This window comes from Rhodotorula paludigena (genome assembly GCF_050403205.1).
Source record: "Rhodotorula paludigena JCM10292 DNA, Rt_paludigena_JCM10292v1_ctg13, whole genome shotgun sequence".
In the NCBI taxonomy this organism is placed as follows: domain Eukaryota; kingdom Fungi; phylum Basidiomycota; class Microbotryomycetes; order Sporidiobolales; family Sporidiobolaceae; genus Rhodotorula; species Rhodotorula paludigena.
Window position 1 is genome coordinate 185,223 of NW_027481445.1, and position 16,812 is coordinate 202,034.

General features: G+C 64.2%; 4 protein-coding genes across 4 annotated transcripts; 3 read left to right on the plus strand and 1 right to left on the minus strand.

The window, feature by feature from the left end:
* Positions 1-582: 582 nt before the first annotated feature.
* Positions 583-5,452, plus strand: JCM10292_002759 (uncharacterized protein; the record flags this gene model as incomplete). Its single annotated transcript, XM_076648115.1, has 4 exons — positions 583-966; positions 1,025-1,416; positions 1,475-3,609; positions 3,666-5,452. The coding sequence occupies 4 exons, from the start codon at positions 583-585 to the stop codon at positions 5,450-5,452; spliced, it is 4,698 nt and encodes a 1,565-aa protein (XP_076506338.1).
* Positions 5,453-5,752: 300 nt separating this feature from the next.
* SSN3 (cyclin-dependent serine/threonine protein kinase SSN3) lies at positions 5,753-7,577 on the plus strand (the record flags this gene model as incomplete). The annotated part of the gene is made up of 8 exons (XM_076648116.1): positions 5,753-5,850; positions 5,911-6,175; positions 6,240-6,344; positions 6,402-6,635; positions 6,692-6,920; positions 6,980-7,040; positions 7,115-7,288; positions 7,388-7,577. The coding sequence occupies 8 exons, from the start codon at positions 5,753-5,755 to the stop codon at positions 7,575-7,577; spliced, it is 1,356 nt and encodes a 451-aa protein (XP_076506339.1).
* Positions 7,578-7,807: 230 nt separating this feature from the next.
* Positions 7,808-9,883, minus strand: JCM10292_002761 (uncharacterized protein; the record flags this gene model as incomplete). Its single annotated transcript, XM_076648117.1, has 9 exons — positions 7,808-8,389; positions 8,510-8,599; positions 8,671-8,763; positions 8,826-8,938; positions 8,994-9,388; positions 9,448-9,468; positions 9,532-9,637; positions 9,704-9,766; positions 9,835-9,883. 9 exons carry the CDS (start codon positions 9,881-9,883, stop codon positions 7,808-7,810), a joined length of 1,512 nt encoding a protein of 503 aa, XP_076506340.1.
* Positions 9,884-11,395: 1,512 nt separating this feature from the next.
* Positions 11,396-16,774, plus strand: TRM732 (tRNA methylation protein TRM732; the record flags this gene model as incomplete). Its single annotated transcript, XM_076648118.1, has 11 exons — positions 11,396-11,511; positions 11,581-13,917; positions 13,980-14,220; positions 14,278-14,579; positions 14,638-14,845; positions 14,906-15,067; positions 15,123-15,242; positions 15,297-15,372; positions 15,430-16,079; positions 16,135-16,399; positions 16,458-16,774. The coding sequence occupies 11 exons, from the start codon at positions 11,396-11,398 to the stop codon at positions 16,772-16,774; spliced, it is 4,794 nt and encodes a 1,597-aa protein (XP_076506341.1).
* Positions 16,775-16,812: the final 38 nt, after the last annotated feature.

Here is a 16,812-nt window from a genome sequence, read left to right on the forward strand (position 1 = left end):
GACAAGGGGACGACTTGGCAAGTCGAGTCCGGTGGCCTTCGGTTCGCCGTGCTTGTCGCTTTGCCACCGCGCTTCCGCAGCTCGCCTCATCCCTTGCAAGCCAGCGCGCATCTCATCGGTGAGTGCACCCCTTCTGCAGTCTGTACAGCGCTCTGCGCGGCTCTCCAGTGGAGCGATCGCGCTCTTGAGCGTTTGCATCGCCTCGTTGCTCCGGTTATCTTCGCCTGCTGACCGCGACGGCGCGTCCCTTGCAGCTCGCCAGCTCGAGAGACAGCACTTGAGCGTATCAGACCCCCTCTCCGGCCACTCGAACGCGTCGTCGCGCTTCTCTTGCACTCGCCGCACGTTCTCCCGGCTCATCGCGCTCATCGACGCTCGCCCCGCCCCGCACTCGCACAGAGCGCCGTACAGCGCCTGTCTTCGAAGCCAGTCTAGAGCCAGCAACCGGTTTCCGCCCCTCGCAGGACCCGGCCGCGCGCTCGCCCTCGTCTCGATTCGTCTCGTCCGCTCCGCCTCTCCGCCCCTCGCACCCGGGGCGCAGCTGCGAGCGACCAGACGACGAGCGCACCCCTCCGCCAGCTTATGAACATCGACCTGCATGCCCTCTATGCCTCGAGGGCCATTGCCAAAGCGCGCGGCTTCATCCACCGCGGCCTGCACGGAGCAGGCGGTGGTGGTGGAGGAGGCGGAGGAGACGGCGGAGGCGGCGGCGCGAGCGGGTTGAGCAAGTCGCCCGGACAAGCTGGAGGCGGCTGGGGAGGCGGGAACGTCGACCGGCAGGCCGTCGTCGGCGAGGTCAACCGCCGCAACCACCTGGGGCTCACGGTCCTGCACCTCGCCGTCGTTGAGAGCGACGCCTGGGCGCTCGACTGGGTCGAGCTCTTGCTCAGCGTGCCGCAGCTGCAAGTCAATCTGCAGGACGGCGAGAGCGGATGGAGCGCTCTCCATCGAGCGCTTTATGCCGGCGTGCGTTGCTGTTCTCTCCCTTTCCACCTGTCGCGGTGCTCACGTCGACGACCTGCAGAACATTGCTGCCGCACGCCTACTGCTCGCACGCGATGACATCGACCTCCGCCTCAAAGACCGCGAAGGCCTGACGCCCTTCGACGTCTACAACTCGACTGTCGACGGCACGAATCCGTCCTCGGATCCGCTCGCGGCGAACCCGCTCAACCCGGGTCGCATGGAGCTCTTCAGCTGGGGCTCGAACCGCAACTTTGTCCTGGGGTTCGCGAGCGACAGCGAGCGTACCAACCCGGAGCGCGTTGCGCTCCGGCGCGAGGAGGGCGGAACCGGGCTGGCCGAGCACGAGCCGCTCAGGGTCAAGGACGTCAGCATGGCGAGGTTGCATACGGCTATCGTCACGGACGAGAGGAGGAACAACATCCGGTTGTGCGGGTACGGGACGGGTGGTCGGTGCGTTCGCGTTTCCGCTTTCTTCCTCTCGAGCCGAGCTCACCAGTCTTTGGTACAGCCTCGGCCCGACGGCGCAGACGCAGTTCACCTTCACGCCTCTGCGCGACTTCCCACAGCAGGTCTCGTCCGTGGTCCTCTCGCCCGACCACACCGTCGTCGTCACGACTGGCGGCGATGTCTACACCTTCGGCCTCAATCGCTTCAGCCAGCTCGGCTACCCGCTCGACGCACCTACTCCTTCACCGTTCGCCAAGGCTGGCTCGCAGCAGGAGGATCCGATTCAGTCGACTCCGCGGCGGGTTGTCGCCGCGCTCAAGAAGGAGGTCGTCCTCGGCGCAGCAGCGTCGCGCACGCACACGGCCGTCTTCACCGCCGACTCGCTCTACACCTGGGGCACGAATCGCGGGCAGCTGGGCTACCCGATTGCAGGCAACGCGGTCCAGGTCCTCCCGCGCAAGGTGACGCTCGGCATCACGCAGCCCGTGATCCAACTCACCGCGACCGAGAACGCCACGGCGTGCTTGCTCGAGTCGCGCGAAGTCGTCGTCCTGTATCACGAGGCGTACATCAAGGTCGCGTTCCCGCTCGAGCCGTTCCCGAGGCACATGATGGCGTTCCGCCCGGCGCAGGCCGACTCGAAGCCCTCGATTCGCAAGATCGCCTCGTGCGGCAACACCTTCGCCGCGCTGTCGAGTCTCGGCGACGTCTTTACCTTTACGCTCGACTCGGGCAGCGCGACGAGTGCGCCGTCGAACCCGCTCTCGTCCTCGATGGCCGCCTTTTCCGGCCTCTCGAGTGGAGGAGGCGGGAGCGATGGGACGGCATCGCCTGGTCGCGGATCCCGCCTCGCCGTCAAGCCGCAGCGCATCTGGACGCTCCGCCGCAAGTTCACCGCTGTCACCGATGTCGGCGTCGGCCTCGACGGGAGCATCATCATCTGCACCGTTTCGGGGCACGTCTTCATCCGCTCGCGCAAGTTTGAGGGCTCTTCCTCGAGCAAGGGCAGTGGACTTGGCCTGTCTACGCCGTCGTCGTCGAGTGGCGGCAGCGGCGGCTGGAAGTTCGCGCGCGTGCCGTACCTTCAGCGCGTGATCAAGGTCGCGGCCAACTCGACGGGCGGATTCGCCGCCCTGCGCGCCGACGTCCCGCTCCGGTTCATCGACATCGAGGGGCCGACGCTTGCGCGCGACCTGCTCGCCCTCCTGCCGCACTGGCAGCGCGTCGGCCCTGTCGAGTCGGCGCTGCCGACCAAGCCGAAGCGCACGCCTGACGCGGCGGGCGGCGAGGACGAGTCGGACGACGAGGACGATAAGGATGCCGTCATCGAGCGCGACATCGAGGTGGCCAAGCGGCTGATGGAGGTCATTCGTCGATGGGACCTGACGTGGGAGGTCGCCCAGAACGGCACCGACGCCGTCGTCAACGCTGGACCACGCTCGATCCCGGTGCACAAGACCGTCCTCGCCGCGCGAAGCCCCGTTCTCGCGCAGCACTTCGCGACGCACCGCCAGCTTGACCTCGACTGCTCGCCGCTCGCCGCCTTCCTCCTCGTGCACTACCTCTACTCAGACGACTTCCCCGCCGTCTGGGATACACGCGTCGGTCTGCCCCTGCGCGCGGCGCTCCCGGAGGACGAGCGCAATGCGCTCGAGGTCGGCGTCGTCAAGGTCGAGCTGCGCCAGCTCGCGCAAGCGCTCGACCTCCCCGCACTCGTGCAGGCGCTCGAGCGTCAGGTCAAGACCCCGCCAGTACCGACGCTCGGCGCTGCTCTGACCGATTTGTACGCGATGTCATCGACGGCCGCCTCGAAGACAGTTTCTTCTCTTCCGGCCTCGCTCAAGCCGGATGTCGTCCTCCGCCTTGCCGACCGGGAAGTCAAGTGCCACTCCGTCGTTCTCCGCGCCCGCTGCCCCTTCTTCTCGACCTTCTTCGACGACGCCGACTGGCACCGGTCCCGGCGCAGCAGCAGCAAGAACGGCGTCGTCTCGTTCGACTTTGCCCACCTCAGTTGGGACGTCATGAGCCTCGTGCTGGAACACATCTACCGCGACGCCGGCATGAGTCTCTTCCAGGCCATCGAACGCCAGTCGGCGGATGAATACATCGACTTCACTGTGCAGGTCCTCGCGGCGGCGAACGAGCTTTTGCTGGACAAGCTCAAGCAGGTTTGTTCGGCTGTGCTGCGCAGCTTTGGTGCGTTTCGCCTCCCTCCTCATTCGCGACAAGATTACTCACTCGCTCATGCGCAGTCACGCTGCACAACGTCTGCTCGATTCTGTGCGACGCGGCTTTCTACGAGGCGCACGACCTCGCACGCGCATGCATGTACTTCTTGTCGTCGTCGATGGAGACGGCGCTCGAGACGGGCTTGCTCGACGACCTCCCTGCCGACCTCCTCACCGCCCTCACCGCCTTCATTCGCGAGCGACAAGGCGCGCGCATGCCCATCTCGCGGTCCAACTTCCTCTTTGAAGAGATCCTCCCGCGGCACAGGGAATACTACGACTCTCTCGACGTTGGTCGGCCGACGGGCGCCGCAAAGCGCTACCGCCCGGCCATCGTGCCCAACTCGCCCCGCCCCTCGCCCTCGGCTCTCCTTTCGCCTGGCGCATCGCCGCAACTCGCGCCGACGCCGCTATCGGGCAAGTCGCCTCTCCTGCGTCCGAGCATGTCGCCGAATCTGAGCCCCTCGCTTCCGGCCGTACGCGAGGTGGACGAGCCGTTCGCGCTCGACGAGGACTTTCTGCTCGACTCGTCCACCGCCTCGACCCGTCCAGTCGTTATCTCGCCGCCGGGCTCGTCTCACGCTACACCTGGCAAGCGGCGCGCCTCTGTTGCGCCCGTCGGCTCGCCGTCGTCGGCGAGCTTCATGCCGCTCGGGTCACCACCGCCACCGCGACTGCAGCCCTGGCAGGCGACCGTCGCAGCCGCCGAGGCGAGTAAGGCGCCGCTCGACCTGCGTAGCATTATGGCGAGCGAGTCGGCCGCAGTTGAGCGCAGGATCAGCGCACCTCGACCTGCAGCAGTCTCGTCGCCGACTATCGTGGGCGGCTTGTCCGCGTCGGCACCGTCTTGGCGTCCGGTTGCGCCGCAGCGGGCTTCCTCTCTTGCGAGCATCCAGTCCGAGCAGAAGGCTGCGTCGACGCCGCCCGTGCCGCGTCGCCTGTCGGTGCAGCCCAGCGCCTCGCCGTCATCCCCTTCGATACGGAGTCCGCCGGCACAGCAGACCCCTTCTCGCGCTACGCCTCCTTCGTCCGGGCATGCTTCTCCCGCGCTGCGTCCGGATCCGGCGGCAGCACTGGGCCCCGTTATTACGCCGACCAGGATGCCATCCTCATCCGCAAAGTCCGGCTCGGGCACGCGTACTCCCCGAGCGGTCTTCGGCGGATCCGACACGCCGTGGCAGAACTTTGAGCGCATGGCCGGCTCGACTGCTTCTCCCGTCGCCGGTCCGTCCTCATTTGCGGCCGCGTCCCCTTCGCCCATCAGCCCGCCAGCGGATCCCTTCGCGCGGCCGCCTCCGGCAGGCTCGTTCGCAGCGATCCAGTCGGAGCAGATTGCGCAGCTCGCAGCGGTCAAGAACCACCAGGCGCCGCGAAGCTTTGCCGACGTGATGGCACAGGAGCAGGCGGACGCCGCGCGGCGCGAGCAGGAGCTGCGCGAGGAGAAGGACTTCCTCAGCTGGTTCGAGGAGGAGTCGCGCCGCGTGCAGCAGCAGAGCGAGGCGCCGGCGAAGGGCGCCAAGCCGGGCAAGAAGGGCGGCGGAGCGGGAGGTGGGAAGGGTAAGGGGAAGGCGCAGGGCAAGAAGGCGGTCGGCGCGCAGAACAGCGACGGCTCCGACGCCGGTCCATCGGCGCCGCAGCCGTCGGGTCTGACGGCGTCGAAGCCCTCGCGCGGTGGTGGCGGAGGAGGCGGGCGTGGAGGTTCCAGTGCGCGAGGACGGGGAGGAGCCGGAGGTCGCGGACGGGGAAGGGGAGGCGGCGGCGGGCCTGGCATTCCTGCGCCCCCGCCTACGCCGCCTGGGGTCGCTGTCTAGACTGTTGGACGGTCTTAAGTCATTATCACTCCCCCATGTTGGCACTATTTGGCACCTATGTTGTCTGGAATAGACGCCTGTCTCGCCCTCACCCACCGCCTTTGATTCGACTGCTCCGCGATCGTGTTGTGAGGCTTTCAAAAGTCTCGCCTGCACTGTCAAGGAAGCGCCGACAGCGCGACATGACCTTGTCCTGTCTTCATCGCTTCCCCACTTGTCGCTCTCGTTCTCCTCCGCCGCAACCGGCTCGGCTCGCTCGAGAAGCGCTGACGAGCTGCACAGCCGTAACTGCGGTCCAACATGCCACCGCCAAGCCCATTCTCGTCCTTCGTTGGGGTGCAAACCCCCCACGACATGTACCGCCAGAAGCGAGACTTCCAGCGCCCAACTGTCCTCAGGTGCGCTACGAACGAGCAGTCTGTTATCTGGGACAGATGTTGATTCGGACCCTGCAACAGCAAGTACTCGATTCTGGGCTTCCTCTCGTCCGGGACGTACGGCCGCGTCTACAAGGCCCGCATCCGAGGGCACGCCTCGGACGCTTCTCCCGCTGGACTGCTCGGGACTCCGTCTGCGGCCACACCAGGCAAGCGCATCAAGCTGAGCCGCGACGACGGCGAGGATGACGGCGAGCTCGTCGCCATCAAGAAGTTTAAGCCCGACAAGGAGGGCGAAGTCGTCACGTACACGGGCATTTCGCAGTCTGCCTGCCGCGAGATCATGGTCAATTCACTTGTCACAGCTGGGCGTCCCGGGATGAGCGAGCTGACCGGATTTGCACCCGCAGATCAACCGTGAGATCTCGCACGAGAACGTTACCGCCCTCCGCGAGGTCATGCTCGAAGAGAAGAGCATCTATCTCGTCTTTGAGTTCGCCGAGCACGACTTCCTCGTGCGCGCAGCTCTCAATACCTCAACAAAGCCTGCTCTGACGGTTTGTGGCCCGCAGCAAATCATCCACCATCACTCCTCGACCCGCACGCAGCTTCCGCTGGGCGTGCTCAAGTCGCTACTGTGGCAGCTCTTCAACGGCGTCAGCTACCTCCATGACAACTGGATCGTCCACCGCGATCTCAAGCCCGCCAACATTCTCGTCAACGAGAAGGGCCAGGTCAAGATTGGCGATCTGGGTCTCGCTCGACTGTACCAGGAGCCGCTGCAGAGCTTGTACACGAGTGACAAAGTGCGGAAGATCTGCGGATCCCGCGCCCTGTCTCGCTGACTGCCCTCGACCCGCAGATTGTCGTCACGGTCTGGTACCGGTCGCCCGAGCTGCTCCTCGGTGCCCGACACTACACGCCCGCGATCGACCTGTGGTCCATGGGGTGCATCTACGGCGAGCTTCTCGGCCTGCGGCCCATGTTCAAGGGCGAAGAGGCGAAGATCGAGCTCGGCGCAAAGAAGGGAGGCGTACCGTTCCAGCGCGACCAACTCACGCGGGTGCTTGAGGTGCTCGGCTCCATCGACCGTGAGTCTGATTCGCCGAGTACAGCTCGTGATTGACGCTGACGAAGCTCCCGAACGCAGCGAAGCAATGGCCTGGCGTCGTGCAGCTTCCGGAGTACCCGCAGCTGTCACGACTCGATCGGTACGTTGCTCGTCCGCCTCTCCTCGACCTTCCACGCATGGAAGACAAGCAGCTCACCACACTCAACCTCACAGCTACAATGACGGCCTTACGCAATGGTTCAACGGTCGGCTGCAGCGCGGCGCGCCGCCGTCGCTCGCCTACGACCTCATGAGGCAGCTCCTCATCTACGACCCTACCAAGCGCATCACGGCACGAGCGGCGCTGTGTCACGACTGGTGGGCGCAAGAGCCGAAACCTCACGCCAAGTAAGCTATCGCTCCATCCACCTCGCCTTCCTGCTCTCGCGTACACAGACCTGGTACATGACGCATAGCGGCTGCGGACTGACGTTCCGCACTCTGCAGTGCTTTCTCCCACCTCCCGCCTTCTGTCTCGTACCCACTCCGCCGCGTCTCGCACGACGACGCCGACCCCAAGATGCAGCAGAACACGCTCGGCAAGTATGGAGGATACGCGGCGAGCGGCGCAACGCTAGGGATTGGGTCGGGGATGGGTGCGGCAGGCGCAGCGAGGAAGAGGGGCAGGATCGAGTGAAGCCGATCGGCCAGAGTCATGTGCGATGTGTTGCTTGTATTTCTTCCTGCATTCTGCTCTCGTTGGTCCCAGCCGTTCAGACCGCCCGGCATTCTGCTGTCGGTGGTCTTAGCCCTGCATTCTGCACACGACATTCTCTACGTGCACCAGCTTTGTTGCGCCGGCTTTTTTTGTCTCCGCCAACTTGTCGCCCGACTCCGTCGTCCCAAGACCGCCTTTTCTGCTACCGCTTAGACGCGAGAGCTCGTCCCAACGCCTCGACGAGGGTGCCAGCCGGACTTGCCGAGCGACGAAGCGTCGATGCCGTGGTGGAGTGGTCGCCAGCTCCGCTCGGACGAGTCGGTCGACAACTCGCTCGAGAGGTCGTCGTGCGTGTCCCCGTGCTTGTGCTCCGTCGTCTCCGCCGAGCTGAGCTCCGAGTCGCTGTGCACGCCCACGCCGCCGCCGCGCTTTTCCTTCCACCGCCGGAGGTCCTCCTCGTCCTCCTTCCGCACGCGTCTGACCTGTTCCACCCGTGCGCGTCGCGTAGCACGTAACCTGCTCCGCAGATTCGCGGTCTTGTCCATCCACTGCTTCTGCTTCTGAATCTCGTCCTGCCCGGCCTCCTTCGCCCTCGCCCTGAGGGAGTCGAGCTGCCCTTGCTCTCGGCTCAAGCGAGCATCGAGATCGGCGACACGCTTGGGACGAAGGAGAGGCGGCAGAGCGCTCGGTCCGCCGTCGAGGAGCTTTTGCTCCTGCTCGAGCGAATCGCGCAGGTGATCCTCGAGCTCTTTGCGCTTGAAGTCGAGGTCGTGCGAGCCGGTTCTCGCGGGCTGTACGTGCGATGTACTGTTGCAACGCATTGGCTGAGACGTCGTCGAGCGTTTGCTGTCGGAGCGAGCCGGTGCGCGGGCTGCGTAGGACGCCGGATGGTCGTGGCCGTCGTGACGGACAAGTTGAGTCTCTTCGTCTGACGCGGAAGTCGCGTGGTGGTGACCGGAAGCTATAGGGTGCTTCTTGTACCAGTACGAGAGGCCGACAATCTGTCAGGCGAGACAGATCAGTTCTCAGATCGGATTGAGAAGGCCCGCGGAAACTCCAGGAAGCGACGCACGATGAAGTCGGCGATGAGTGCGCAGCCCATGTTGGACAGGAACGGTGCAGACCCATAGAGCGCTGGTCCAGTGTGGGACACCGTCAGGAGAGCCTGCCGGACTAAGCGTCAGCATGCCCTCGACGGGAGCGCTCGCGAGGGTCTCGTGGACATACCGTGAGGAGGAAGACATTCTGCAGAATAAGCCAAGCAAACATGAGAACGCTCGTGTCCGCGGGCTTGCCCTCTTTCGGGCGCAAGTCGCGCATCTGGAAGATGCGGGCAACGTCTGCGAGTTGGGGCATTGAGTCAGAGCCTAGACCAATTGGCGGAAGCTAACGCACTGTAGCACACCATGCCGAACATGCCCGTGATCCAGCCGACCCAGCTCCTCGTATCGTGTGGCGGAAAACTCGGTTCAAGGGCCGGGAGCGAGTTGCGGCGCGCAAAGTCAAGTCCAGCCCAGCAGCCGCCCGTGATGCCAAACATCAGCACAAGCACTATTCCGTTGGTCCGCCAGCCGTTGAAGTTGGTGAACCAGCGATACGTCTCCAGCGTCATGTCGACGGGTCCGCGAGTGAGGTCGATGCTGAGCCGGTGCTCGCTGGCTTCGTCCGCCCCACTGCGCTGGTGCAGTAAGTGGTTCGACTCGTGTTTCGCCTCGTCGTCGTCGGATTTGCGCCGCCATCTGCGGACGCCGAACCACCCGGCGTTCCACATCTTGAGGCACATGATAATGCTGTTTGCGCGCATGGGTTGTCAGCGACGGGGGCGACAGTCAGAGCGCTACGAGCTCACAGATCGGTGACACCGAAGACGCTGTCAGGGACTGGGTCGTCAAATCGATGCAGCAAGAAGAGCGGCGCTTGGTGGACGACTCACATGCCCGAAATCTTGTGCGGGATCTGAGCGGTGTGGATGAACATTCCCGAAGTCTGCCCGATGTCGCCGAGAAGCCAGAGATTCAACAGAGTCCAGCGTGGGCCGACTGCAGACGGAGAGAGCCCAGGTCAGCCTGAAGCGGCAGGCTGAGAGAGCAAAAGAGCCAACGCACGCACTCGAGGGTCTTCAAGCTGCGCGTAGATCTGCGGTACCGCGTTCCAGATCGCACATCCGGCTGCCACGACGTTCGGACAGGAGCGTGAGCACGGGCTGAAGCCCTTCAGCAGGAAAGGCCGCACGCACTCCCGAGGTATCCGCACCATTGCGAGATAAGGTCTCCGACGTCGCGCATTGTCACACGCGCCCTAGGTGAGAGCAGGCAGTGCGAGTCGCATGGAAGCAAAAATCGAGCGAATTCGCATCGGAAGATCCGCGGGTACGGAGAGCATCTCAGGAGATGCAGATCACGTCAGGACCCGGTCATAGCACGCAGGCAAACCGCAGTACAGGACGAGGCAAGCGAGCAAAGCAAGCAAGACTTGGCGAGAGACAGAGCATCGGCATCAGCAAGTCACGCCTGCCGCTGCTGGCCCCTTGCTGGCCCCTCTTCTTCTCCTTCTGCCTTGGCCTTTGCCTCCCGCTCAGCGACCTCCTGCCGCCTCTTGACCTCCTCCTGTCTGACGATTGCGATGGACTCAGCGAGCAAGTTGCCGAGCTCCGCCTCATCCAGCTCTGCAACCTTCCCCAGCAGCGCCGGGTCCTGCGACAGGTCCGACAGGCAGATCTGCACCCGCGGAAGGGGGTTTACCTTCAACAAGGGGCATCAGAATCTCACGCTGCTCCATCTCGAACTCCCGCAGGCTGGATGACGCAAGCAGGGCGCGGTCAACTCGCTCGAGGAAGACGTGAAGGCAAATGTGCTCAAGGCTGACAGCATTGCCAGCGGTGGTGTGCTGGATCTGGTAGTACAGTAGCAATGCGGAGGAAACCTGCTCAAGGACATGTCAGGGCAAAGTCCAGCAAACGGTTTCTGGCTAAAAGTGCGAATGGTTCTCGCGCACCTCCGGGCGGGAAGCAAAGATCAAGCTGAGCTTGTTGAAGACGGTCCTGCGGCTCTGACAGATGGCAGTCTCGAAGACCACGGTCGTAGTGAGATCAGGCGGCGTCAGTTGCAACTTAAGGCGCCCACTTGGCGTCACAATTTGATGCCGTGCTTGGCTGTGTTCTTATAGCGTTGGCATCAGCACTGCAAGAGTAGAGAAAGGGGAGGCAGGCAGATGCGATGCACTCTCAGATGTGTGCAGCGTCAAGGAAGCGCGAGCGGAGGCTTGGCGCACCGCGTACGACGAGCATTGCATGAACCCGCCGGCAAGCGCAGAGGGCGCCGCACCGGGAAGGACAATGATGAGGTATCCCTCTTCGCTGAGCGTCTTGTCGCTTCGCGGCAGGGACCGCAGCAATGCGGGCGAGGCAAGGGGTGAGGTGTTCAACCCGCCCGGGACGCGCAGTACGCGTTCAACACGTTCGAGACCGCATGGACCGGACGCAAATGCAGCGGCAATCGCGCCCTCAACTGTCGCGCGCAACTCTTCCAACGGTTGCGCAGCCTCGAGGTCAGAGCAGAGGCAGGAGCTGGCCTGGCGGGATCGCATGCGGACAAGCGGATGGTCTGGGACTATGCAGGGTGCTCGGTAGGGTGGTAGCCGTATCGCGCATCTCAAAAAGCGGTGTGCAAGAACGGGCGTCGCTGCTCCTGGACGATGCGGTCGATCTTGGGCAGAGCAAAGAAGCGTGATCGCGAGATGCGGTTCGCCTCTCGCTCGCCCTCGCAATGAGCGGGTCTGGTGCAGCGCAAGCTGACGAGATGCAGCTACAAGGACTTTTGGCAGTGCGCGAGCGCCTCACAAAGGACGCAAAGACGCGGGCCAAGCTTCATCAGCTCGACGAGCAGGAGCGACCTCTCGATGCCCAGCAACAGCTGTGAGCAGCCTGCGGACCAGCTCAGTGTGGCGAGGACAGTACTGATTACACCTACGAACCCGTCTGCAGCCCCCTCGACTACTTCGCCGCTTTGTCGCTCATTCTCGCTTTCACCTCTTCCACCCTCGCCGTCTCTTCGGCGGCTGGGAAAGCCAAGAATGTCCCCGTGCCGACGACATCTGCGTTCGAGGCACTCGACCTCGTCCTCCTCCGCGCAAAGGCCGTCCTCACCGCCGGCGCGTATCCTCCGGAACTCCCGCTCGTTCGCACCCAGTTCTCCCTCGCCTTCTGCCTCGACCTCGCCGCCACGCTCTACACGACGTGGGAGAACCAGCTGCCTTCCGCTCAGCAGAAGCTGCGCTCGTCCCTCGTCACTCTCCTCGCGCTCGCCTCCCCCGAGATCCTCGACTTCCCGCAAGTCGGCGCGTCCCTGCAGGCCAAGATCCTCGTCGACAGCTGGAACAGCAGGCGGGCGTTGCAGACGTTCGAGGCCATCATCCGGCATGGCGTCGTCGCCGACTTTGCGGCTTTCGCGATTCCAGCCGCAGAAGGCGAGGAGGCGGGCGACGTCGCAGAAGGCGTCGTGCGGCGCTTCCTGCAGGGAATCGTGCAGCACGAGGAGATGGCGCCCGTCGCGGGCAAGGTTGCTGTCGCGTGGGTCGAGAAGTGCTGGGCGGAGAAGCCGGGCGAGCACGTCTTCTGGATGCGGCCCTGCCTGGCCTTCTCGCGCGCTGGCGACGCTCGCGCCCGACACGGCGTCACGACTTATGTCCTCCAGCCCGTGTTGGTCAAATGCAAGGGCGCATTCTCCGAGCTGCTGCGCCTCGGCGGGTACGTCTTTGACGAGAACACGACTCCCGCTACGATGGACGAGCAGGACCTCGAGACGGCACTGTCGATTCTCAAGGCGGGCAATGCCCTCAGCTTAGTCGACCTCGGCGCGACAAGTGTTGGCGACTCCAGCAAGGTCGCGCTGCCTACAGCGCTCTTCACGGCCTGCCTGCAGCACTCGTCCGAAGCACTCCGCACATCCGCCCTCTCGCTCCTCGTCGTCTCGTCCTCAACCTCGGCCCTTTTCCCCCTTTCGACCTTTCCACTCCTGCGCACGTTCTACGCCTACTCGCTGGGCGAAGAAGACGGCGACTTTCGCATGTCGATCGTCTCGCTCACGGGCAAGCTTTTCCTGCGACTGCGCGACTCGTCGTGGCGGGCGCAGCGCACCGCCGCCAAAGGCAAGGACGGCGTCGACGCTGCTCAAGCCTATCTCGACGCGGCACAGGCGTTTGTCGCCTGGCTACTCGACCTCGTCGCGCGCGACAACCTCAACCCGGCGCGCCCCTTCCGGATCAAGATGAATTCGCTGCGCCTCCTCGATCTCGCGCTCAAGGCGCGCGTTGACGGGCGCTTCCGCGTTGACGACATGGAGGCCATCGCGAGGGCGGGAACGACGAAGGACGCGACGACAGGCTACTCGTCGTACCGCAAGGGCGCGATGACTCAGACGCCGACCTTCCAGGCCAAGCACCGCAATCTTCAGAACCTCGAGCAGAGCCGTCCCTCGTCTCCTTCGTCCTCCTCTTCCTCCCCGACACCGACTGCAGATGAGGCAGGCTGGCCTTTCTCGATTGATCTCGTCAATGCCGCCACGACGCAGACTCTCCTCCGCCAGCTCCTCTCGACGTACACCGCCCTCCGATTCCTCGTCATCTCGATCCTCGAGCGCTTTCCCGGCCCACTTCCCGGCTACGAGGGGCCTGAGGGCGCCGAGCGCGCAAAGCGCGAGCTCCTCGCGCCGGCGCTCAAGCTCATCCGCAGCGGACGCGAGGCGGAAGCGAGCGCCGGGGCGGGCGTTATCGGCCTCGTGTGGCGCAAGTGGGTGCTTGAGGGCGTTGAGCAGAGCGGCGAGGAGCGGTGGTCACTTGGCCAAGTCGGCGAGTGGCAGGAGGGCGCGGCGACCACGTCCGACACGGCACCTCGCTTCGGGTTCATCTCGAGCCTGCTCGATCTCGTCGAACAGCAGCTGTCGCACTACGCTGCGGACCTTGCGCAGGCTTCGGCTGTTGCGCCCATGCACGGCACGCTCCTCGCACTGCGACACCTCTTCATCTCGATCCCGAGCGCATCCTACGACGCACTATCGACGCCCGAGGAGCGCCGCGCGCTGTTCCATCGCGCGCTCGACGTCGTCAAGCGCGTGTGGGACGTCACGGCGCCTGTGCTCGCGGCTAAGGCGCCAGAGGGTTCGGGCGCCGAGGGTGAGGCGGACAACGAGGAGGCGCGCGCGATCGGGTTCGAGCGGCAGGGCGGCGCAGAAACGGACGAGGGAGACGTCGGCGACGAAGGAACGGGAGGGCCGCAGCACAAGGTCATCCTCAGCGCTTGCTGGCGAGCGATGAAGGAGGCTGGGTGCGTCTTCCCGCTTGCGCTGACTCTCTCTCGGGGCGCGTAGCTGACTCTACACATCACAGAGAGCTACTCGAGACGCTTGTCCGCCTGCCGTCGGAGCTCGACACCGCATCCTTCCGTCAGATCTGGAGCTACGACGAGCTCGTGGCGGTCGGCGAGCTGTTCGGCACCTGGCTTCGTTTGGCTCGGCACCGTGGAACGGTGGCTAACCTCCACCCGTGCTACACACGCTCGGCCGGCGCGCTCCTTGCCGCTGGAAAGGAGTGGCCTGAGGTTGGACGTCTGCCGGAGCTATGGCTTGATGTACGGCGAGATCGAGCCTTCCAGTCCGATGGTCAGCGCTGACTGTCTCGCCAGCAGCAACACCTCAAGGACATTGTCTCGGCCCGCATTTCCATCACTCGCCGCTCCGCCGCTCTCCCCTTCATCATCCTCGGCCTCCTACTCACCATCCTACCTTCCTCCCGCCCCACATTCGACGCCGCCCTTACCCGCCTCTTCGAGATCGCCGAGTCGACCACGAGCGACATCACTGACGAGAGTCGCGTGCACGCGATGAACACGATCCGCACCGTCTTCCTCGATGCAAAGGGTGGTGTCGCTGCGGGTCGTTACGTCGAGCGTGGTTTCCTAGTCTCGATCAGCCTCTTCTGGTCGCCCAAGTCCGTTCGCCCTCTCTCGAGCTCGTACTACTCCTTGCTGACGCATATTGTCCCGCAGCTGGATTTGCCGGAATGTCGCTCTGCTCCTCTTCGCGACCCTCATCACGCGCGCATTCAATGCTCGCCGGACCAACCTCGACCGGGACCCCGCCAGCCTTTCGACGCGTCTCACTATCGACGACTTCTTCGTGCGATACCCGTCGCTCGAGCAGGTGTTGCGCGACGAGCTTGAGCGGGGCTGGCGCGAAAGTCAGGAGGCGACGCCTGTGCGTACATGTTATCGACGCGCTCATGGGTCTCAGCTGACGCGTGCGCCACTTCCTCAGTCATCCAACCTGCACTCGCCGCTGTTCTCGATCCTCATGCTCTTCTCCCTTCTCCAAACGCCGAAGCGCGCCGTCGGTTCTGCCGACAGCCCCGTCGAGCGAGAATCTTCGAAGCCATTCATTCCGCTCATCAAGGCTTGCGCGAAGAGCCGAGTTTGGAAGGTGCGTCACGGAGGAGTCTGCTTCGAACAAGTAGGCTGATTGCTCTGTCCTGCAGATTCGCGATGCGGCTGGTGATGCGCTCACTGGCCTGATCTCGCCCGAAGACGTCGGCGTCACAGCCGAGGAGCTACTGACTGAGATCGAGGCCGACTTGGACGGGCTTGAGGTCGACGAGGTGCGTCGAGACCCTAGGGAATGCACGCGATGGCGGCTAATCCAGCATTCACAGCTGCACGGGCGGCTTGTCCAGACTCTTCGGTTGCTCAACGGATTTGCAGTACTCTCAGGCGAGGATGAGCAGAGAGGTGTGCATTTCGACAATCTCCTGATGAGGGCGAAGGGGCTCACCCACGATCGTGCAGTGTCGGCAATCTATCTCCGCCTTCTTTCGTCCATCCTACCGCCCACTGCGACTCTCGACCAGCCTCTCCGACCTCCCTATCCCTATGCCATATCCTCCACCTTCCTTCTCATTTCCCTCCGGCTCCCTTCAAGCCTGAGCGACTCCCCCTTGTCCGACTTGGCCCTTTCGTACCTCGCGCAGGCCGAGTCCTGGACCTCCGCCGCATACCACCTCCCGAGCCCGGAGGAGTTCCTCAGGTCGTGCTGGCAGGTCGTGCACGCGGCTGCAGTGTCCCCTGAGGAGCGATTCGCGCTCCTCAAGGCGGGGCTGACCGGCCGCAGCCTCGAGGTCAAGCGCGCCGCACTGGACGAGCTCGAGATCGCCGCTCCAACGTTCGAACCAGCGGCGGTTGCCTCGCTCGTAATTCGCGTCGTGCTGGACGACAAGCAGGCGGGCGACGTGCGGGTCCGCGCTGCCGAGATCGCCCATTCGGTTCCCAGCCTCGATGGTTGCGAAGCCGAGTATGAGGCTCTTGTGCGCTTGTACAGCAGCACACGCATAGTGCCACTGCGGGAAGCGGTCCTGCCGGTCCTCGCTGGGTTGGTCCGCTCGGAGGAGCAGCAGCAGGAGACGCTCGACTTGCTTTTGCGAGCAAGCCGGACGTCCGAGGTGCGTCGGCAATTTGCTCGAACACCAACCCACCGCTGATGCCCTTGCCGTGCAGTCGGTTGAGTCGCGCGAGTCAACTGCTCTCGCGCTCGTTGCATTCTCCCGCTCGGTCGCCTCGAATGCGCTGTCCGCCAGGCTCGGCCCCAACTGCAAGGAGCTTCTCGCCCGACTGCTACAAGACGATGACGTCGTCGTCCGCGGCCATGCCCGCGACGCCTACGGATCCCGACTGATTGAGGCGAAGGCTGTCGAGGAGATTCTCGAGTCGGGCGGGCAGGACCTGCGCGACGCATTGCTACAAGACGACAACGACGATCTCTGTGCGCCTGTTCATTATGGTCGTTGCTCCAGCACGTGACTGACGCGTCCGCCCTTCAGCTCGCGACCTCGAGATCCTCGCCAACCCTGTCTCGCTCCTCTTCGCCGTCGAGAAGCCCAACATCTACGTCGACTTCAACCTCAACCACTCGCTCCTCCTCTCGCACTTGTCGCCCGACTTATTGTCTCAGCAACAAACGCGGGAACAACTCGCTCGCCTTGATCAGGCGATCGAAGCAGGGAAGGCACTCGAGCCGGGTCCACTGGGGCTGGCCGGTAACGAGATTGTCTCGCGATGGGCGCGTGTCCTCGTGCAGCGCGCGGATGCAGCACAGGTGACAGACGAGACGGCGACGAAGTTTCGGGCGTGCGTTTGAGGCGGTAGACTCCCACATCTGCCAGATCTTTTGTATTG